We start from the raw sequence: 17857 nt of genomic DNA, 5'->3' as shown, positions 1-17857 counted from the left end.
GAAACAGCATCCGGTTGGGGGTGAAGGTGGGTGAAGTCGTGTGTCTGCACCGTCTCTGCTTCTAGTCAACGACCTGCAGCCTCACAGGAACAACGATGAACACTTTGGCAGCTTCCTCACTCGTTCTTTAACCTTCAGTGGAATCTGGAGACGTATTTTTGCAATAAAGCAGATGTATCATTACCACAAACTAACCGGAAATATAGCAGTCAGGCCTAGCTTTACGTTACTCCTCCCCACAAATCACCTCTACTCTTCATACTTTTTGGTAATGATGTTCAAAAATTGATGACTGTGAAGCATCAAAGAGTTATTTTTTTAGCTAATTCATCAATTGACTCAAAAGTTTTCAGCTTCAAACTTTAACTTCTTGTTGCCTTGTCAGCAAACAGCTTCAGTAAGTTCCAGGACATTTTTGCTTCAACTGCCTTTGGAAACTCGCTACACCAGATTCTTCTCACATTATCATAGGAAATGCAAATGTTCTATTCATCTACTTGACTAGTTATGTAATCTAGTTGACTTTCTAAAAGGATTGCTTTTGGTTTTACCTGTTCAGTGGGTTTACGTATTTCCTCCACCCTTTAATCAGAATTCCTCCTCATCGTTTTCACGCAGGATAGAAGTGGTTAAAAGGTTCTCCATTCCAATTGTCTCCATTTTGAAAGTTCCAGGTTGAATCTAATTCCTGCTTTCAGGTTTGATCCAGTTTTACCTGTTGTTACCTAAAGGTCTGATGTATTGTTTTCTTTAAAGCTACATTCACGCTGTGCATGTGTTGAGCATTCATCCGCTGGAGTTCACACAGCAGGGTAGGATTCTTTCCTTTTTCTACGTTTACTTGCGTTTGTCCGCCACCTCTTATCGAAAGAGGCTTGGTGGGGAAAGTTGTTGAATATGGAAACATTTGTGTCTCATAATTCAAAATAAAAGTCAATACCAGAAATGCTTTTTCATTTTCAAAATAAAGCTGCGTTGTTGCGAAAAATCGATCCGCCAAACAGCTTTTTCTTCTTCAACTGCTCATTCTGTCTTGTCATTAAAATAATAAAGAAAATGGTATTTGACATTTCATTTTCAAAATGTGAAGCAAAATCCAACTAGAAATATCTCACTTAAAATGGTTTAACCCTTGTGCTATCTTAGATGACCCCCCCCTTACATTGACGTGTTCTCCCTACCATGACAAAGGTGGATAAAGGTGGAAAGATTTCATGTAATCCATGGACACCAGTGAAGATCACAAATCATTGAAGAAAAAAGGTTCAGAGCACTGTCTAGTGGGTCTAGATGACCCAACTCCCAACGTTAAAGTGCCTAGGATAGCACAAGGGTTAAAGGTCACATGCAACCATGAAGGGTTGACCTGAACGGGTGCTGGGGGTCACAGCACCCATGGAGGTCATCCAGAGAATTCACGTGCAGCTGTATCTTGTAATGTTTGGACATTCCTCATAAAGAACAGAAAACAACAACAATAAAATAATAATAATGTCAAGTCATGCATGTTGTGTGAGTGATTAATTATGACTAATGCTGGCATGCAAATAATATTTTAAGCAGGTAATTATGACTTGTAATTAATAAATCTATTTTAAATCTAACCTAATAAGTCCTGTAAAAAATCTAATTTTGAGTTATTTCCCTTTAAATGTTTGACATTTTGGCGCAGCAAAAGATCAAAATGCAATTTAAAACATGAGTTCATGAGGGTTTTATTTTTTTAGGAAACAGACTTCCAACTTTTGCTTTTACACCAACAAGCAGTATTTTTTTCTAACTCCAACAATTAAGAAAAAAACAAAACCGCAGGTCCAGAGTGAACCTTAGAAAACATTAGGAACATTTTTCTGAGCAATCCAAAAAATATTGACCACAAACCTCATATTAGTACAACAATACAGATGTTGAATTAGGCCTCATTAATCCACAGTTTCCACAATGAACCACAACAGAAAAGACGAGTGATTTGATGGATTTCTTCAACCTGATTTTTGAATTTGATCATTTAGAGACTGGGATGAAGCAGAAGAGAAAGAGAACCTAAGAAGGACGAGACGAGACATGATGAGGAATTGAACTATTTCGTTTAGGGATTTTTGTTTCTTTGGAACAAACTTTTGCTTCATCATTTTAACGGAAACTGAAATCATTCTTTGTATCATTTATCATGATGTGATCAGCATATATCCTCCCATCGTAGAGGACACATTCCGTAAAGAACCTGTTATATGTGAAACTAATTAGGATTACAGATGTTTTAAGGCTGTAAAATTCTTCACTAAACACTTTCTTCCCTTTTCTCAGACAGATATGAACATGTTCATATGAGTTTAAACTCTCAAAGGTCAAAGTCATTTCTTTTGAATATTGGTTAGTAAAAGTTTATGTCAAGCTTTGACAGGAATTTGTCCTATTTAATATTTAAGTAAATTATGGAGATTTATTAGTTTGGATTAGGAAAGAAAGTTTATTTTTGTGCACTAAAAATCCAGTATGTTGCAGACTTTTCTTTTGTAAAATGTATTGAGAATACAGTGAAGTTGATAATCATTCACCCACATTTTACCACAATAGGTGAAGCAGGGGAGTACCAACAAGCGGTAAGCTACAAACCACACAGTTTATAATCAACAAATTGCTTGGTTTAATTTATTATTTAGAGATTATTTAATTCTATGTCTGATGTGGAGATTTAAATATTTGGAAGTTTGTCAAGTCTGAGATTAAATAATTCATGCAGGATTATTTTCAGACTTCCTCTGTGATTCACTTTTTGAGTTTTTGAGTTTTTTCTAAAAAAAGAGAAAGCAGAAAAGTTGAATGAAGTCCTGAACTGCTGAGACAGAACCTCCAACCCTGAAAAACCCAGAAGGCGGCAAAATGAAAGAGCGCAACTGAGAATGCGAGGCAGAGCCGCAGAGCGAGCGCCCACATGTACAGTAAGGTCACGGCGATTTACCTGACCTCTTTTCTGCAAACTTCCTCCCCATGTTCAAACACCTGAGAGCACACAACAGCGCAGCACCAGGCTTCTGATGGACCACAACTGGAGCACATTCGTAAGCCGAACCTCACCACCAAACCCCCCGCCGCCTTGCCTCTTTCACTTCATCTAACTATCTAATGTCAGGGAGTTGGAGGATGAAGATAAGATCAACTGAGACAGTCAGACAGAGACAGACTAAAGTGGGTCAGTGACAGAAACCTGAAGATGTTTGACTTTCATAGAGACAGTGGGGCAGCTGCTCTTCTTTTGGAGGAAATGTGGATGATGAGGTTCTGATATAACCCTTTGGGTGGATGATGAGGTTCTGATATAACCCTTTGGGTGGATGATGAGGTTCTGGTATAACCCTTTGGGTGGATGATGAGGTTCTGATATAACCCTTTGGGTGGATGATGAGGTTCTGGTATAACCCTTTAGGTAGATGATGAGGTTCTGATATAACCCTTTAGGTGGATGATGAGGTTCTGATATAACCCTTTGGGTGGATGATGAGGTTCTGATATAACCCTTTAGGTGGATGATGAGGTTCTGGTATAACCCTTTGGGTGGATGATGAGGTTCTGGTATAAACCTTTGGGTGGATGATGAGGTTCTGATATAACCCTTTAGGTGGATGATGAGGTTCTGGTATAACCCTTTAGGTAGATGATGAGGTTCTGATATAACCCTTTAGGTGGATGATGAGGTTCTGGTATAAACCTTTGGGTGGATGATGAGGTTCTGATATAACCCTTTAGGTGGATGATGAGGTTCTGGTATAACCCTTTAGGTAGATGATGAGGTTCTGATATAACCCTTTAGGTGGATGATGAGGTTCTGGTATAAACCTTTGGGTGGATGATGAGGTTCTGATATAACCCTTTGGGTGGATGATGAGGTTCTGTTATAACCCTTTAGGTGGATGATGAGGTTCTGATATAACCCTTTGGGTGGATGATGAGGTTCTGATATAACCCTTTGGGTGGATGATGAGGTTCTGATATAACCTTTTCGGTGGATGATGAGGTTCTGATATAACCCTTTGGGTGGATGATGAGGTTCTGATATAACCCTTTGGGTGGATGATGAGGTTCTGTTATAACCCTTTAGGTGGATGATGAGGTTCTGATATAACCCTTTGGGTGGATGATGAGGTTCTGATATAACCCTTTGGGTGGATGATGAGGTGCTGGTATAACCCTTTGGGTGGATGATGAGGTTCTGGTATAACCTTTTGGGTGGATGATGAGGTTCTGGTATAACCCTTTGGGTCGATGATGAGGTTCTGGTATAACCCTTTGGGTGGATGATGAGGTTCTGATATAACCCTTTGGGTGGATGATGAGGTTCTGATATAACCCTTTGGGTGGATGATGAGGTTCTGGTATAACCCTTTGGGTGGATGATGAGGTTCTGGTATAACCCTTTGGGTGGATGATGAGGTTCTGGTATAACCCTTTGGGTGGATGATGAGGTTCTGGTATAACCCTTTGGGTGGATGATGAGGTTCTGGTATAACCCTTTGGGTGGATGATGAGGTTCTGATATAACCCTTTGGGTGGATGATGAGGTTCTGGTATAACCCTTTGGGTGGATGATGAGGTTCTGGTATAACCCTTTGGGTGGATGATGAGGTTCTGGTATAACCCTTTGGGTGGATGATGAGGTTCTGGTATAACCCTTTGGGTGGATGATGAGGTTCTGGTATAACCCTTTGGGTGGATGATGAGGTTCTGGTATAACCCTTTGGGTGGATGATGAGGTTCTGATATATCCCTAGAGCAGTGATTCTTAACCATGGGGCCGCGGCCCAATCTCGGTCCGCGAGCGCCAACTAGTGGGCCGCGAAAAACATCTGTTCTGAACCTGTGGGCCGCGAGGGCCGCCACCTGTCTGTCACTGTCTCGCGCTGCTGCAGTTGTCCGGGCAAACGCTAGGAGATCCGATTGATGGTAAGACGTACTAATGTTCTCTCTGTTAATAACGTTAACTTTATAACGATCTATTTCGGTCAAAACTTAATGAAAGAGTAACTTAAACATATTATAACAACCCTGAATTAAATCAAAACTGCAGGCGGTCTGCGTCCCTCTCGTTCTGTCAGTTGCTGGACTAGCGGTAAGATCGGGCCTAAGACACAGTTTAAGAAAGAGCCTTTGGACCAGTGACGTGCGGTCAGGTGAGGCAAGGGGGAGCCTCACCTGTTATAATCGTGATGAAATAGAAAAAGGTAAATTAAGTAAATATTATTTTCCACTGATCTGTGTTATATATACATTTTCATTCAACTTAACACATTTTCCAAGGTTTCTGAGGTTAAAATCGCCGAATTTGAGCGTTCCGCGATCACAGACGGAGCTGAATATGTGAATCTCCGGGTGAGGCTCGGGAGCGCTGTGCCTCATGTCTGACGGCCAGACTCAATACAGAGACGTGCCGTGGACGCACTGCTATAGGCCTGCAGAAACGGCTTCAGGTGAGGCAAGCCTCACCAGCAGGGGGCAGACGTGAGCTGACAGCTGCTTTGTAGCTACACTAGTTCCGTAGAAACAGACAGAGGATGAGAAACTCATAAAATAAAGGAAAATAAGGAAGAATTTTTCACCAGATCACAGAGTTTTTGTGAAGAAGGATCGGCAGACAGACGCAAAAAGTGAGGACAAATATGTTTTTAAATGTTTGCTTTTTAAAAAAATAACATGGGAGTAAAAGTGGATAAAAATGTAAGTAAAATAATTTATTTTATTTTTATGATAATTTTCACAGACAATATTTGATAACTTATTAAAGCTCCAGAATTTGAAGTTGGAAAAATACCAGAAATCGTTACTGAGGGTCAAATGCGTGCTGAACACATCTTTATTCTTAAAGTGCATATGACTAATTTTTAACCAAGGAGAGTGTTCTATACATCTATAAAAGAAGTATTCTCTGTAGGACAAATATGATTTTGTGTATTTTATAAGATGTTAGCTGTTGTTGGATTAATGGTTAAATATTTAGCTCTTTCATTGTAAATCTGACTCCAGAGGAGTCAGTGCCTCACCAGTCATCAACCTCACCGCACGTCACTGCTTTGGACAGCTGCAAGACTATGTTCTTTCTTGGACTCCAACTTGTCTTGGAGTCTTACCGCAGACTGATGGCACAATGTCCATTTTATTTGTGTTAAAACTGTCGAAGATTTTTATTTTCTGTCCTCTGACTCGCAGCACAGTGCCGTTGACATTCTAGTGTGGTAATTGTTCTCTGATGCTACTTTTTATAGAATAAACGGGAGATCCTGATTACAAGAGTAAAGAAAACAGTTGCAGAAAACATGGAGAAGTTTTTAAAACGAAAAAATGAAGTACAAAGTTATGCCAGTCCCTCTTCAAAGGCGAAATTTATACGAAAATACAACCCTGATTTTATAAAGTTCGTCTTTGTGAACGGAGGCAGTGAGGCAGAGCCCAGAGCCCAGTGTGTTGAGTGTGGGCTAACATTATCCAATGAAGCACTAAAACCGTCAAAATTAAAGCACCATCTGGAAACCAAACATCCGAAGCTCATTGGAAAGCCAGTGGATTATTTCAAAAGAAAGGATGATGGGCTTCAGATGCAGAGGAGGTCTATCGTGTCACTGACTGGCGACGCTAAGTGTGCGTTAAAGGCCAGCTACCTCGTAGCCAGACGTGTGGCGCAGAGTAAGAAAGCGTTCACCATAGCGGAAGAACTGGTTCTGCCTGCCGCTGTGGACTTGTGCCGTGAGATGATTGGTGAGGCTGCAGCAAAGAAGCTCAAGACCATCCCGCTGTCGAATGACATTGTGAGTCACCGTATTGCTGACATGGCCTCAGACATTGAGCAGCAGCTTCTGGGGAGAATAAGAAAGAGCCCCTTTTTCTCTTTGCAGCTGGACGACTCGACTGACGTCACAAATGCTGCGCCGCTGTTGGTTTTTGTTCGCTACCGGTGGGATAGCTCTTTGCAAGAAGACATTCTGTTTTGTGGAGAACTTCCAACTCGGGCTACAGCTGAGGAATGTTTCCGCTGCATGGATAACTACTTCACTGAGAATGGCCTTGACTGGCAGAACTGTGTTGGAGTGTGCAGTGATGGCGCAGCGTCAATGACTGGCAGGCATCGCGGTGTCATCAAGCAGATACTTGATCTTGCGCCAGAAGCTAAATGGACCCATTGTTTTCTCCACCGTGAAAACCTTGCAGCAAAAAAAATGTCACCGGAGTTCCATGAGGCGATGGATGTCACTGTGAAAACCATCAACTTCATTAAAAGTAATGCTGTGAACTCCAGATGTTTTGCTCAACTTTGTGAGGGCATGGAAGCAGATCATGTCCAGCTGCTCTACCATAGTGAGGTGAGATGGCTCTCAAGAGGGCTTGTTCTCACACGGATCTTTGAGCTTAGGAAGGAAGTTTTCTCCTTTCTCACTGATAAGAAATCTCCTCTTGCACATCATTACACCAACGCCACATTCATAGCTAAACTTGCCTACCTCTCTGACATTTTTTCACTTCCGAACCAGCTGAACATCTCACTTCAAGGGAGAAATAGCAACATATTTTTGTTGCAGACAAAGTTCAAGCTTTCCAGAGAAAACTTTCTTTGTGGAGTAAGAGGGCCCATGAAGAGAGACTGGACATGTTTCCACTTTTGTAAGCATTTCGTAAGGTAATATTTTAATTAGAACTTAATTTAAGTGTCATTTACAGTTTATTTAATTTCAAAATTATATTTAGGTGTGCTTGCTTTATTACCACACAATTTTATTTATCAAAATCCCTTATAAATGTTTTTGGAATTCTAATTTGTGCTAAGCATGACAACTGTTCAGGGTGAAAATAAATGTCTTTGAGATGATCATATTGTAGCATTTTTTCCCACAAGATTGTACTTTAATAAACCATAAAATGACTTGATGTAATCATTAAACACAAATCGAATGAGATGTAGATCAATTTACATTAACATGTTATTTGAATGGGCCTTGAATCACGTTGTACGGGGAAAATTGGGCCCCAGTGTCAAAAAGGTTAAGCAACTCTGCCCTAGAGGACCAATCAAGATTTCATGTGGTCGTTCTAAATATCCATACATCCTCTATTCTGTGGAGGATCACAGAGATGCTGCATGGAGGCAAAAGTGAAGTCCATGCTGGATATATTATTTATGTTTCGATTATGTATATACTTTATTTTTTGCAGGGTATGGTGACAGTTTTTAATCTCATTGTACATGTGGACACTGACAATAAATGTATTTTGTTATATAGTTCACAAGTGTGCCTCCCCACAGTCATTGAAATCACATTATTTAAGTTTTTGCTTCACATAAAAATCTCAAATGGATTTTTCCAGTTTTTTTTTATTCTTTATGGTTAGGGCACACGTGTCAAACTCAAGGCACGGGGGCCAAATGTTGCCCGCCATGACACTTTATGTGGCCCGCGAGAGCATAAAAGTTTTTAATTTCTTAAAATAAAATTTCTTTTTAGTTGATTACATATTGTTTATGTGTAGCTGCTGTTGTGATTATTCAATGTTTGCAGGTCTCATGTGTGTATGCAGAGAAATTGTTGATTGATTGATTGATTGATTGATTGATTGATTGATTGATTGATTGATTTGATTTATTCAAGTGTCATGCACTAATGTGCCCAGCCCACACGGGCTTATATGACACTGAAAAACAAAATACACAATACATAAAGATACATCCCCATCACAAAAAAAATCCAATAACCCCCCTAATCAGAGTCTAACAGAATACATAGTGTCCATTCTTATTGTCCATGCCTTTGACACAAAATTTGCCAAACAAAAGATTTCATTTTCAAAAAGCCAACGTAAAATTTTGTCTTCAGATAACCAAAACAAATCAGGACATTTCTTTTCTATGACGTCATACATACAAAGTCTCTGTTTTTCATACAAAGTTGTCATCAAACCATCAGTTGGATGCAAGGCTGTGTGCAGCCTTTTTTTGTAAAATGTAACACTATAATACATGTTCTTTCTAGCTCTGTTTTATGTTATTTTTCTTTATTCACTTGGACAGTTTGATCGTGGATTTTTATAAGCGGACAAAATTTAAAAGGATTTATGCTAGAGTGACAAACAAACATATGTTTTCTATGCAAAAGTCATTGTCACTTTAACCCTTGTGCTATCTTAGATGACCCCCCCCTTCCATTGACGTGTTCTCCCTACCATGACAAAGGTGGATAAAGGTGGAAAGATTTCATGTAATCCATGGACACCAGTGAAGATCACAAATCATTGAAGAAAAAAGGTTCAGAGCACTGTCTAGTGGGTCTAGATGACCCAACTCCCAACGTTAAAGTGCCTAGGATAGCATAAGGGTTAAAAAGTTATTATAAATAAGCAATGAGTTATTTAACATTAAGGAGTAGTTACAATAGTTTTTCATTACATTTAGTTACATGTATAAGTTACATCTGGCCCTTTGAGGACAGCCGCTATTCTGATGTGGCCCTCAGTGAAAATGAGTTTGACACCCCTGGGTTAGGGTCAGAGACCCAAAGATAAACATTACAAAAGTGCCTAACAGTAGAGATGTTCTGCTCGAGCAGGCGGCTCAACTTTGTTTCGACTATTTTAAAGCAACAGTGTTACTGGTGACGAATCGAGGACTCGCTTCACATTGCATTTGATCACATGACTTTCTAAATGACGCTTCATTTCATTGTTCATGAATTGCCAACCATTCGCAGCAGTTCTGAATTCAGAGCAGGAGTTGTCAATGTGTCAGTTCTTCCAGGGTTTTGTTTGTAACTTTTTTATTTCATTGATTTTACCTTTTCTCTCACTATACACTCAACATCAACAGTGAAACACAGCGTAAAGAAGATGAGTGACACCAGGAAAATAAGCTAAATCTGGAACAATTTTTCTTTTATTGAGAAATTTAAGTCTGCAAGACATCAATGAGCCAATCCAAGGTCTTTGTGCCGATCCCATGCCCGGATAACCCTTGTGCTATCTTAGGCACTTTAACATTGGGAGTTGGGTCATCTAGACCCACTAGACAGTGCTCTGAACCTTTGTTCTTCAATGATTTGTGATCTTCACTGGTGTCCATGTACATGAAATCTTTCCACCTTTATCCACCTTTGTCATGGTAGGGAGAACACGTCAATGGAAGGGGGGGGGGTCATCTAAGATAGCACAAGGGATAAATACAGAGAGTTGTGTCAGGAAGGGCATCCAATGTAAAATCTTTGCCAAACCAAATATGTGAATCAGATTTATGATATCCATACCGGATTGATCGAGGCCCGGGTTAACAACGACCACCATCTGTGCTGTTCAACAACAGGGTACTGGGGGAAATTGGACTGCTGTTGGTTGAAGGAGATGAAGAATGCGGCATTGGTAGGAAGAGAGAGAAGAGGAAAGTCATGAGAGTTGGACTGAGAGTAGAGACATTGAATGTTGGAACTATGACAGAAAAAAGGTAGAGAGTTAGTTGACATGATGCAGAGGAGGAAGGTAGACATACTGTGTGTGCAGGAGACCAGGTGGAAAGGTAGCAAGGCCAGAAGTTTAGGAGCAGCATTCAAGTTGTTCTGTCATGGTGGAGATGGGAAGAGAAAAGGGGGAGGAGTTAACCTAAAGGAGGAGTTTGTTAGGAGTGTTGAAAAGGTAAAAAGAGTGTCAGATAGAGTGATGAGTCTGAAGATAGAAATGCAAGTTTTGAAAGACAGATGGAAATGGTTGTAGTGAATATGTTCTTTGAGAAGAGGCAGGAATATTGGGTGAACCATAAGTATGGAGGTAGAAGCACACAGATAGACTACATCTGGTGTGACCTGAAGGAGATCAATGACTACAAAGAAGTGGTATAGATTGTCAACAGACAGCATAGGATGGTGGTGTGTAGGATGACTCTGGTGATGAAGAAGATGAAGAAAGGGCAAAGGCAGAGAAGAGGACAATCTGGTGGAAGCTGAAAAAAGAAGAAGAAGCAGTGGAAACAGACTCTGGGTATTCAGGAGGTACTCCCAGATGACTGGATAACTACAGCTGATGAGATCAGGGAGACAGGTATGTGTGTACTTGGTGGTAGAATTAGGAGGTGCAGGAGTGTATATGGAGTAAAAGACAAGCTAAGGTTTTGTGTAACAGGAATTTTGGTGGACACAATTTTTGGTACCCCTCAGTTAAAGAAAGTCCACAATGCTCACTGAAATGAATTAAAACTTTCAAAAGTAACAATAAATTAAAATTTTGTCTCCAAAGACATTAAAGGTGAACTCCTAGATCAAGGTACATCAGTGTCAGATCGCACCATTCTTGGTTGTTTGAGCCAGAGTGGACTTCATGGGAGACAACCAAGGAGGACACCACTGTTGAAAGGAAATCATCAAAAAGCCAGACTGGAATTTGCAAAAATGCATGTTGACAAGCCAGAAAGCTTCTGGGAAAATGTCCTTTGGACAGATGAGACAAAACTGGAGCTTTTTGGTAAGGCACATCAGCTCTATGTTGGTAGCCTCAAGAATGAAGCATCCAACCAAAAGAACACTGTCCCTACTGTGAAACATGGAGGAGGCTCAGTTCTGTTTTGGAGCTGCTTTGCTGCATCTGGCACAAGGTGTCTTGAAGTTGAGTAAGATCTAATTAAAGCTCCAGATGATCAAGGCATTCTGGGTAGAAATGTGCTGCCTAGTGTCAGAAAGCTTGGTCCCAGTCACAGGTCATGGGTCTTCCAACAGGACAAAGATCCAAAACACACAGCCAAAAAACCCCAAGAATGGCTCAGAGAAAAGCGTTGGACTATTCTGAAGTGGCCTTCTATGAGCCCAGATCTGAATCCCATTGAACATCTGTGGAAGGAGCTGAAACATGCCATTTGGAGAAGACACCCGTCAAACCTGAGACAACTGGAGCAGTTTGCTCATGAGGAGTGGGCCAAAATACCTGTGGACAGGTGCAGAAGGCTCATTGACAAATACAGAAACCGTTTTGTTGCAGTGATTGCCTCAAAAGGTTGTTCAACAAAATATTAAGTTATGGGTACCATCATTAACTGAGGGGTACCAACAATTTTGTCCACTACTGTATATAGAGAGGGACCAGGTGGAGGGAATCAACACTGATGAGCAGCGAGGGCGGGTGGCTGCTGTCATGACAGTGCCCCTTGCTTAACAACCGGCACCTGATGGTCTTGCGGGTGGGTCAGGATGGTCTCTATGGAACTAGGAGATCAAATCAGGGTTGAGGATGAACCGAGCAGGAATCCAGGAACGTTCTTCAGGCCCATTGTCCTTCCAATCCACGTCCATGGCAGTAAGAACACAGCAGGCATCCAACCGTGTACCGGACCGCTGGTGGGGCATCGGCAGGAAGAACAAGGGAACTGGTTTTAACTGGCTTCACTTGGATACATGGATGGTGGGGTGTGTGCAGAGAGGAGGCGGAGACTGCTCTCCACCTGCAGGTTGAGTCGTTCGGATTGGCCATTAGACTGTGGATGAAAACCAGAGGATAGACTCACAGAGACACAGAGTAAATGACAGGACTCCGCCCAGAACTTGGCCATAAATTTGGGACCCTGGTCTGAGACAATACCTCTGTGAATGTCATGGATACAGATGACATTGTTGAAAAGATCCTCAGTGTTCTCCTTAGCTGTGTCTGGAAAGAGCAATTAAAGGCTCCATCTTAGAGATCCGGTCCACCACAGTCAGAATTACCATCATTCCGTCTGATGGTGGAAGCCCTGTGAAAAATTAGAGGGGCGACAGTGGCTCAGGTGGTTGAGCGGGTCGTCCAATGAACGAAGGGTTGGCGGTTCGATCCCCGCTCCCACCAGCCAAAATGTCGTTGTGTCCTTGGGCAAGACACTTCACCCTCCTTGCCTCCAGTGTGGCTCCACTGTGTGTGAATGCGCATGAATGATCCCGGTGATGGTCAGAGGGGCCGTAGGCGCGAAATGGCAGCCACGCCTCTGTCAGTCTGCCCCAGGGCAGCTGTGGCTACAACCATAGCTTACCATCACCAAGTATGAATGAGGAGTGAATGAATAATGGACATAATGTAAGCGCTTTGGGTGTCTTGAAAAGCACAGATAAATCCAATCCATTATTATTATTTATTATTATTAAAAAATCCAGGGAGATGTGAGACCGGGGCCTCCTAGGGACCAACAATGGCTGTAGCAATTGAGAAGGAGGAGATGTAGACGCTTTGACTTTAGCACACTCCGGGCAAGCAGAGAAATATTCGTTGATGTCTTCTCTGATGCTCGGAGGGAATTAGCATTGACGAGCAACAGTTGCGAAGGCAGGGTGGCTGCTGTCATAACAGTATCACTCGCTATCGGTAGTGACCCAAGCTCTTGTTGTCAAGTCTTTGTATGACCGGAGCTAGAGCTTGGTTCGTATAGGCAGCAGTAAGTCAGACTTGTTCCCGGTGCATGTTGGACTCTGGTAGGGGTGCCCTTTATCACCGGTTCTGTTCATAGTTTTCATGGACAGTAGGCCCAGCCAGGGGCAGGAGGGGGTCTGGTCTGAGGACCACAGAATTTCCTCTCTGCTCTTTGCAGATGATGTTGTCCTGTTGGCTTCATCGAGCCGGGACCTCCAGCGTCCATTGAGGCGGTTTGCAGCCGAGTATGAAGCGGCTGAGATGAGGGTCAGCACCACCAAATCTGAGGCCATGGTTCTCGACCGGGGATAGGTATTTTGCCACAAAATGGCAAATGCCTTGTACAGTGCACTAATTTGTAAGAAGTGAGGGAATTTGGACACAATCACGGTCTCTGCCAAGGTTCCCTTTGGCAAACTTCAGTCCAGCTTTAATGATTTTCTTGGAGAGAAAGTTAGTAAGGAGCCAGTACTCGTATATTTCTAAAAACTAGATCTCACCGTGTCCGCAGTCCAGCAAGAGCTTGAGCCTTTAGAGATCTAAGAGCCCTTTATGTCAGCATCACCTGTGCATTGTAAGTGCATGTAACTTCCATTATCCTCACTGATACTTCACAATATGTCTTTGTCACACCAGTTCATTTAACTCTAAAACAGGCAAATGTGTTTGGTAAATTTAGAGTTTCTGAGGCCTTCAAAGGAGATGAAATATTGGTGTAATGTTCAGTGGCCAAACAAAGTGGCACACATGGATATTTGACATTATGAGCATCAAAGATCTAAGTGAAACAACCTTTCCCAGATTCTTTTTTGTTTCTCCACAAATAAAGAATAATTATTGAAGAATAATTGTGTTCCTTCTTTGATTTTCAGTATCATCCGTATTACACTGATCATTAGGCATACTGTACATTTTAGATGGATAATATTCTCCCTGTTACAATGAAAATTAAAAAGTTGCTTTCTGATTAGTACATCATTCAGTTTTGAAAACAAAAACACTAATAAAACCTTAAATGAAAATAAATATACCAAAAAATATCTAATGCACACAATCATTCTATAATATAAATAAATGAATAAAAAGTTGCAACAGCTGCAGATTTTAACTTTTTGACATTATTTCTATGTTATGCTCTGTTTTTGTATTGCATTTCGTTAAAAACTACCAGTTATTTTTTCTTGCGTTGTTTAACCCGCACCATCTGTCTGAAGTCAAAACAGGGGGGGGGGTCTGGGGTGAGAAGTGCCTCTGATGAGGTTCTGTGCTCCGTTGAGGCAGCGTGAGCTGTGGAGGGTCTCCAGGGTGGGGGAGGGCAGCCAAGAATCTTTTGGGGCGGTGTTGATGACCTGTTGGAGGTCCTACCTCTGAACCATTGTACAGCTGCTGAATTAATGCATTTACAGTATGTCAATATGCCTTCTATGGTGGCACATTAGATGGTCACCAGCAGATGTTTTTTTCTGAGCAACTCAGGAAGTTCAGGCTCTACTGGACTTTTTTCAACAGCTCAGTGCTCCAGCTCTCCTCTATGTGGTATCCCAGGAAGTCTGCCTCACTCTCCTCGGAGACCAATGATCAATAGTGGAGGAATATTTTTCTTTTTTCCTCCTGCAGTATATTTATTCTATTATTATGTGTATATATTTTAATATTTTATATATATTAATTATATTATTAAATCTTGACCTTCTTTCATCTTGTTACAGATTAAGAAGATGGATTACTTAGAGGAAGACCTTGCCGGCAACTTCACTTTTGATTACGAAGAGCCATGTGTATACAGTCTGAACAGCAGCATGGACAGAAAGGTTTTGCCGTTTGTTCACTCCATCATCTGTGCTCTAGGCCTGGTGGGGAATAGTCTGGTCATCATCACCTACGCTCTGTACAAAAGGGCCAAGTCCATGACTGACCTCTACCTGCTCAATGTTGCCATTGCTGACCTGCTTTTTGTGCTTTCACTGCCGCTGATCATCTACAATGAGATAACATCCTGGTCCATGGGCTGGCTTTCCTGCAAGCTGCTGCGCGGCTCCTACAGTGTCAATCTGTACAGCGGCATGCTGCTGCTGGGCTGCATCAGCATAGACCGTTACCTTGCCATCGTGCAGGCCCGCCGGAGCTTCAGGCTGCGCTCGTTGTCCTACAGCCGCCTGATCTGCGCCCTCATCTGGGTGTTCGCTGTCCTTGTGTCCATCCCAACCTTTTACTTCTACCAGCGATACGAGCCGTTCGAAAACAGCACTTTCTTTCTTCCAAACGAAGAGGAGAATGAGCCCGATGACCATCATTACGTGTGCGACTTCAAACATGACGACAGAAATTTGGCTCCCTATTTTAAAGTGATGATCCCAAGCATCCAGCTGGGAGTCGGCTTCTTCCTGCCACTGTTAATCATGATCTTCTGCTACACCTCCATCATCGTCACACTAATGAAAGCTAAAAACTTCCAGCGACACAAAGCGGTGCGGGTGGTGTTGGCTGTGGTGGTGGTGTTTGTCATTTGCCACCTTCCCTATAACATCTCTCTGCTGTACCACACCATCAACATGTTCGACGTGGTGAAGTGCCAAGTTGCAGATACTTTGAAAGTGACCCAGAATGCTCTGCAAGCTGTTGCCTACCTGCACTGCTGCCTGAACCCGGTTCTTTATGCTTTTGTTGGAGTTAAGTTCAGGAACCATTTCAGGAGGATCTTTAGAGACCTGTTCTGCCTCAGTAAAAAGTACATGACCCAGCGCCGCTTCTCCAGGGTCACCTCCGACATGTACATGTCCTCCATCCGCCGCTCTGTGGAGGGATCTGGTGACAGCAACTTGTCTTTCACCATGTAAGGTGTAGAGCTTCAGCTTTAAGGGTCTACAAGTTGGAAGTGGACTTATGCTGAGTTGGCTGTGAAACAACAAAGATCCAAGAAGACTGTCTCTGAAGGATCTTTGAAGGAGAACGCATCTGCATCTTTATTCTATGATTGGAAACAAAAACATGCTAACTGCCTTCTTTTTTTTTCTGCTAATGACATTCTGTGAGCTGTGTTTTAGAAACTGAAACTGTGTGTTTATGATTAAAGGGCATCAATATTTGCATCATATCCCACAGTGGAACATCCTCACACTGATGGTTTACAGACTTGGGGTTTATTCTGTCCAACAGACATGAACTGTGCGAATCAAAGTCTCAGTTCTTTGTTCTAACCTGTACAACTTGCTGTCCGAGCAGACACACCCGCCCACAAATCAATCTCATTGATTTAGTGTACAGTTAAAGCTCCATGTGTGCTCTTATTGATTTTAATAAAAGCTTTTTTTTAATTCATACTTGTTTTGTTTTGTCAAGCAGCTCAGCATGACAGACTGTTTCATGACAGACAATTTTCATGTAACAACAGAGGTAGATTACTGACAGTCAAACCTTCCATCTCTTATTCATCAAATATTGTTTACTTTAAGGTCAGATAGTTGTGATGGTTGGGGGTGGGGTTAACAACTCAAAGAATGCAGACAAGCAAATAAGGCCAGAATAGAGCAGAAACCACTAAAATACAGTGAGGTAAATATATATTTGAACACCCTGTTATGTTATAAGCTCTCACACGACGTCATGGACAGTTTCATCTTAAGTGCATGTCCATGTGAGACATCATTTAAAAGAATCTGGAAATCGCATTGCATGATTTTTTTCAATAATGTATTTGTATGCTACTGCTGTAAATAAATATTTGAACACCTGTCTGTTGTGATATGTCTGTCATACAGTGAAAATAGTTCCCTACGCGGAGGGATACAGAGATTGCCTTTTCACCAGGGCTTTCATTCTACATGTATGGCTGATACATTGGAAGTGAATAAAGCTGCAAGGTTCCTCCATAAGTGACTTCATGGTGGCAGCGGAAAACTGAGATTGACCAAAAGAAAAAACGAGAAGAGAGAAGAATTTGCCGGACGCGAACTGAAGCGGCAACTTGTCCGTGGATAAGTGACGTTCTGCTGCTAGCTAACTGGACGTGTAGCCTGCTGGTTCGAGATGGTGTCACATCTTCCTACTATGAACTGGTCCGACCCGGACCTGGATGAGGCAATTTCATTATTCTAGCAAAAAATGTGCCTGTACCTAGAGGATGAGGAAATCTCAGATGGAGAAATACAAGTTAGGAAAATGTGCAGAGGCATCGGAGATGAGGGGCTAAAGAGGCTAAATGCTAGCGGTCTAACGGCAGATGAAAAGAAAGTCCCGGCAAATCTGTGGAAGTGTTTTGAAGGACAATTAAAGCTGGATGTCAACTTCAGAATTCACAGACTGCATCTTATGCAATATAGACAGAAACCAGGCGAGAGTATTGATGATTTTATAACCAGAGCGAGAACTCTTGTACTAAAATGTCAATTCACAGATGAAGAACTCCATGAACGCCTGATTGAGCTGATCATAGCCAGCACGCTACATGAAGCTTTCAGAAATGAGCTCTACAGCA

General features: G+C 41.9%; 1 protein-coding gene across 4 annotated transcripts; it reads left to right on the top strand.

Moving 5' to 3' along the window:
* Positions 1-4559: 4559 nt before the first annotated feature.
* Positions 4560-17113, top strand: ccr6a (chemokine (C-C motif) receptor 6a). 4 transcript variants are annotated; one of them, XM_023952702.2, is made up of 2 exons: positions 4560-4941; positions 15093-17113. In XM_023952702.2, the coding sequence occupies exons 1-2, from the start codon at positions 4939-4941 to the stop codon at positions 16218-16220; spliced, it is 1131 nt and encodes a 376-aa protein (XP_023808470.1). In that variant the 5' UTR covers positions 4560-4938; the 3' UTR covers positions 16221-17113. The 4 variants fall into 4 exon arrangements, with proteins under 4 accessions (XP_023808470.1, XP_078799226.1, XP_078799225.1 ...); XM_078943100.1 differs by lacking the exon at positions 4560-4941 and adding an exon at positions 4981-5219; XM_078943099.1 differs by lacking the exon at positions 4560-4941 and adding an exon at positions 5311-5712.
* Positions 17114-17857: the final 744 nt, after the last annotated feature.

The sequence above is a fragment of the Oryzias latipes genome, chromosome 24 (genome assembly GCF_053564925.1).
Source record: "Oryzias latipes strain Hd-rR chromosome 24, Olatipes_Hd-rR_3.1".
Classification (NCBI taxonomy): Eukaryota; Metazoa; Chordata; class Actinopteri; order Beloniformes; family Adrianichthyidae; genus Oryzias; species Oryzias latipes.
Note: the sequence above shows the minus strand (reverse complement) of the source record. Positions and strands in the feature narration are given on the sequence as shown.

Excerpts from the sequence above, each read along its gene's own strand:
- ccr6a (XM_078943099.1), top strand. The coding sequence starts at position 5,689 with ATGGGAGTAAAAGTGGATAAAAAT. Across the intron at positions 5,713-15,092 it reads GAGTAAAAGTGGATAAAAAT|ATTAAGAAGATGGATTACTT; the intron begins GTAAGTAAAATA and ends ATCTTGTTACAG.